Genomic DNA, 5704 nt, shown 5'->3' on the forward strand with positions numbered 1-5704 from the left:
GGAGGGAAGAAATCAAAAACTAAAATGGACCAAAGGATGATGAATACTGCCATGACAAGTGGCCTTTTAAGTGACTTAAGTGGGGTGGGCCACACCGCCATCTCACGCGATTTCAAACTAATTCGAATTTCCCTCTGATTCCACTAAACGTCCATAATTTCATAACCTATTTAGAAACTCTAATTTTTAACATTAACCATTGTCCTTTAATTACTCTTGATCAGATGAATCATGAGTTTTTCGGTCGTTCGGAGAAACTGCAGTTTTAAGCTGTTACGCGCACCGTAGGCACACTTCCCCAAACTTACTAATTTCCGTCAATTTTCATCAAAAATCATATTTCCTAATCTTATATACCATTTATAACTTGTATTCAAAACCTAGAGCTCAAAATTTAATCGACACGCTTTACAGTACAACTGTACTACGATATTTTTACCGGTAAAAACACTATTCACCAATTTTTCTGAAACTTGCCTATCCACTCAATTTTTTGTTCTGAATCCATTTCCAGGGTTATTTTCATCATTTGAGACCTTCTACTCAATTTTACCTTCCTAGGGTTGCGTATTTGGCTAATGACTGTTTTACCCTTTCTTTGTATTTTAGCCTAATTTCCAGGATTTTCACTAATCCTTCCCTTTAATCCTCATTTAATATATTAATATATGATTTAGAAATGCGAAGTGTTATAGATTTCTTGCTATTTTTGTCCAGAAAAATTAGGACTTGATTAAAGCTCAAGTTTGTTCCCTGGTGGTACAAATTTGGAATAATCCTGATATTCTGACTACGATTAATTCTACTCTTCTGGTTTTGGTTCCTAAAATCTAGAACCTTGTGAAGATTAGCCAGTTCCGTCCAATCTCTCTCTGGCCAGTAGTTTATAAAATTATTAGCAAGTTGATTGTTAGCAGGCTTAAACCTATCATGGCAAAAGTGGTATCTCCAGCTCAGACTAGCTTTGTCCCAAATCGTCATATTCAAGATAACATTATTGTTGTTCAAGAGCTAGTCCATTTAATGAGGAAAATGAGAGGAAAGAAGTGCTTTATGGCTGTTAAAGTTGATTTGGATAAAGCTTACATTCGTTTAAATTGGAATTTTATTCGTAAGGGGTTGGTTGAAATCAAAGTGCCTGATAGATTAACAGATTTAATAATGACAACAGTGTCTTCTCCAAAGACCAATTTGACTTGGAATGGCAGCCAATCAGAGGAGTTTCAACCTAGTAGAGGTGTTAGACAAGGTGATCCCCTATCACCTTACCTATTTTTTTTAGCTATGGAGAAGCTCTCTCACATAATCGAGACTGCTGTGAATGGTGGTTTGTGGAAGCCAATTAGAGCTGGTAAGGGGGGACCAAAAATATCACATATTTTGTTTGCTGATGACCTTATGCTGTTCTTAGAGGTTGATGAAGAGCAACTTCATGTTCTTCTTCGGTGTCTGAATCTCTTTGGTGACATATCAGGCCAGAAAGTTAGTGACCAGAAAACAAGTTCGTATTTTTCTAAAAATACCCCAATGCAATTGCAGAAAGAATCACTGAGTTGAGTGGATTTAAGCGCATAACAAATATGGGTAAGTATATTGGGGCAATGATTCAGCATGGAAGAGTGACAAGACCTTATATGCTGGAATTGTTGATAGAATGAAGGAGAGACTAACCAGCTGGCAAGCACAATCACTTTCCCAAGCAGGTAAAGTTGTTCTTGCCCAATCAGTGTTGTCTTCCATCCTTTTCTACCATATGCAAAACAATATGCTCCCTAAGAATATTTGTAATGAGTTAGAGAAAATATAAAGGGCTTTAATTTAGGATGACTCGCCTGGCAGAAGACATATGCATTTGATTGCTTGGGATAACATAACAAAGACAAAGCTAGCAGGTGGACTGGGCATCAAAAAGTTGTCATCTATGAATGAAGTTTTTTTTGGAAAATTAATCTGGACTTTCATTAATGAGCTAGACCAGCTCTGGGTAAAAGTGTTGAAAGCAAAGTATTATAGTGCAGGTAACATACAAAATGTATTCAACTGGAGAACTGGAAACTCTCATCTTTGGAAGCACATGTGTAAATTTTGGTTCAAGCTCAAGCCTAGACTGATTTGGGATGTTGGAGATGGATCATCTGTTAACTTTTGGGAAGATAAATGGCTGGACCATGGAGAGAATTTGGCTAGCGAAGCCATTGTCCCTATTCCCCAAACAATTATTGGTAGGAAAGTTAGAGAGTATGTTGATAGTGATGGATCCTGGAATCACAGGGAGCTATACAGCCTTCTACCTCAGAATTGCATTCAATCAATTAGAAGCCTTCTTCCTCCTTATGATACAAATGGTCTTGACAGACTTTCATGGAGTTTAGATGGATCTGGTAGGGTCACAATTAAGCTACTGTATAATGCTATTCTTAATTATGATAGAGAGGATTATCATAATAATGAAATATTGTCTGTTATTTGGAAAATTAAAGGTCCTATTCAGATCATCATGCTCTTTTGGAAGATGGTTCATCATCGTATTCCAACACGATCCTTGCTGGCGAGAATGAATATATTATCTGCTACTTGTCCTTTATGTAATATTAAAGAAGAGACCATTATTCCCATGGCTAGATATTGCAGCAAGGTAAGGGATATTTGGCTGGAATTGGTCCAACCTGAAGAGATCAATGGTTTCTTTAGCTTAGATTTATATAGCTGGATGCTGGAGAACTTGAAGAATAATGCTGTGATTCAATTTAATGCTCCCTGGTCTTTGTGTTTTGCTGTAACAGTGTGGCTAGCTTGGTTTTGGCATAACGAAATTGTGCATGGTGCTGCTGGTAGTTGGCTAGCCTATAAAACTATGACTATTAAGCAAAAGGTTGAAGAGATCACTCAAGCTTGGGTGAATGGTCAAACTGCAAAGCCTAATAGAACTCATGAAATTATTCATGTTTTTTGGACTGCTCCTATAGCACCTCGTATTTCTAAATGTGTGATTATATATGATAATGTGATTTAAAGGGGTAGGATTATTGAAAATCCTGAAATTAGGGCCAAAATACGTAGAAAGGGCAAAATGGTAATTTACCAAACACATATCCCTAGACAAGAAAAATTGAGTAGAAAGCCTCAAATGATAAAAATAAGGCCGAAGATGGATTCAGGACGAAAAATCGAGTGGATAGGCAAGTTTCAGAAAATTTGATAAATAATGATTTTGCCAGTGTAAAATACTGCGGTATAATTATACCGTTAAGCGCGAAATTATGATCAAAATTTTTAGGAAATAAAAATATGACGTGAACGAGAAAAATACATAGGTTATGAATTTGTGGGTTAAATTGGATGATTTAAGAAAGTTAAAAGACATGTGGGACCCACTTAAGTGACTTAAGTGGGTGAAAAGCCAAATTTCACTAAATTTTCAGATTCTCTCTCCTCCTCCCTCTTCTCTCTCGTGGCCACCATGGATGCTTGGACAAGTTTTTTTCAAAAACTTCAATCACTCAAAACTCCCTCAAAACCCACTCAAATCCAAAAGTGTAAAACATCAAAGTTGTTCCAAATCACCTTGTGAACATCTTTCTTTTCTTGAGTGAGCCACGAAATTGAGTGTACAAGAAGATCATTTTCCTATTCTGGGTGGCGGTTTTGGTGAAATTGGTGGTGGTTGGTGGCGGTTTTGGACCGTTCAAAGGTTGAAGCTTGTTCTTGGGTTGCCTAGGAGTTGATTGGTGGTAAGTTTTTCTCTCCAATCTTTGATTTTGAATTGGATTGAATATGTGACCTAGGGTTGTGCTCTTGAATTGATATGGTTAGAGGACTCAAATGGAAAATGTGTATTAGATAAAAGTGGCTTATAATGATGTGTTAGAGTGATTAAACTCATAAAAATTATTGGTGAGATTGTTTGATAACTTAGGAAAATTTGTGATTGAATTTTAAGACTTTATGAATGGGCATGATAATGGCATTGGATAATTGAATTGTGGAGCATTGATATGAGTTAATAATAGGATTGTATGATATATGTAAGTGTAAAATTGGATTGAAAACCTTGGAGCATGAGTCCATGCACAATTCGACCTATAAGGGAATTTAGGAAAAAATGTGGTTTAATCAATGGTTGATGCTTTAGTGCATAATTGGAGGATTGGTGAGTTAGATTTATGATTAAAATGGTGGAGGTAGTTGAATTAATAGTGAGGGGGCCATTAGGCCTAAGTGGCTATAATTGGTTAAAATTCTTGTGAAATTGATTGATTGTTTGCAATTGTTTGATGGTCATTGTGTTTGATCATATAGGTTGTCTCTCACGGAACCAATAGAAACAGACTAAGCTTGGAGCTTACGTGAGGAGCATTACTCTTGGAGTTGAGGTAAACCTTTGGAACTTGGGTTTTAATCCCTTGTGTGCTCCACCACACCTAGTGGAAGGTTGTGATTGGATTTTGTGCTTTTGACATTGTGTGAATATGTATGTTCATGCATTATTGCTTGATTGTGTGACATGCTGAGCATGTTGTGTGTGAAATTTTGTGATCTCTGGCCAGTAGATGTGTGTGATTTGGACTTCCGCTGGAGATATCCTTTGGGGATTCCGGTCGGGTTTGCCGTGAGGCCGACTCTGGGAGCGGCACCAGGATGATCCAAACGTGAGACTTTCGCTGGATAGGGTTCATGAGGAGTTCCAATTGGGTTTTGCAATGGGGTCGTCTCATCCATGGGAGAGGCACTAGGAAGCTTCACGGGAGTTATATGATGGGGTCCTTGAACGGAATCCTTATGTGGATGTTCTTGGATTTGTACCCAGTTGTTTGTGATTTTGTATGCTTATGCATTTTACATGATGTTGTTGTTGCACATTGAGTGAGCCATGGGGTGGAGTGATCCTCTAGTACCCTTGGTTTACTGAGACATATTTATATATCTCACCCCGCGTTTGGGGACATCATTTCAGGCTATAGCGAGCATGGGGGAGCTTCGGGCAAGAGGCCCGCTTAGTGGATGAGTTGAGGATGATGTGCATAAGGAGAGCATGGCATTTTGGAGGAGCATATGTGATGCACATAGTATTGCATTTAGTATTTTGAACTTAGGTTATGAACATATTGCATGTTGTTATTGCCATGCTTTTGGGTGTTCATAATTATATGCTAAGTCTTTGTAATTAATGTAGAAGTTATGCCTTTTGATTATAGTGGACTTTTGAGTGAGCATGGGACTTGTCCATGGCCACCAATTTGTGTTTTAAGGCATTGGATGACTTGTGTTTTAAATAGACCATTGGATGTGTAAAATGGCTATGATATTGGGAACCATTGTAATTGTCCTATTGGATAATGAATATGCATGATGGAAGGGCCTAGATCCTACATTAGTACTTGAACATAGGTTATATTAAGTATTAAGGTGTTGGGAGTAAGTTACATAACTCATTTTGTACTTTAAAAGCTGTCATCTGTCAATTTTACAGAAGGGTAATCGATTACTTTTCTTTGGTAATCGATTACCTGAAACAGGGAACGCAAAACTGAGCTACTGTGTTTAAAGTAATCAATTACTTTGACATAGGTAATCGATTACCTAGTTCAGTAATCGATTACCTATGTACAGGTAATCGATTACCAAAAACAGGGGAGTACAAAATTGGCTATTGTCTCATTCTGGAGCCTTTGGTAATCGATTTCCATTATTGGGTAATCGATTA

The 5704-nt window shown here is 37.5% G+C and overlaps 1 protein-coding gene across 1 annotated transcript; it reads left to right on the forward strand.

Annotated features, from left to right (window-relative positions):
• Nucleotides 1-930: 930 nt before the first annotated feature.
• Nucleotides 931-2972, forward strand: LOC133314510 (uncharacterized; the record flags this gene model as incomplete). Its single annotated transcript, XM_061515995.1, has 3 exons — nt 931-1501; nt 1611-1703; nt 1974-2972. Coding segments are annotated over exons 1-3 (1663 nt in total), but the record flags the coding sequence as incomplete, so codon positions are not given.
• Between the last annotated feature and the right edge of the window lie 2732 nt (nt 2973-5704).

Source organism: Gastrolobium bilobum, unplaced genomic scaffold (assembly GCF_033153095.1).
Source record: "Gastrolobium bilobum isolate Gb01-03AN ecotype WA unplaced genomic scaffold, APGP_CSIRO_Gbil_v1 utg82694, whole genome shotgun sequence".
NCBI classification, from domain to species: Eukaryota; Viridiplantae; Streptophyta; class Magnoliopsida; order Fabales; family Fabaceae; genus Gastrolobium; species Gastrolobium bilobum.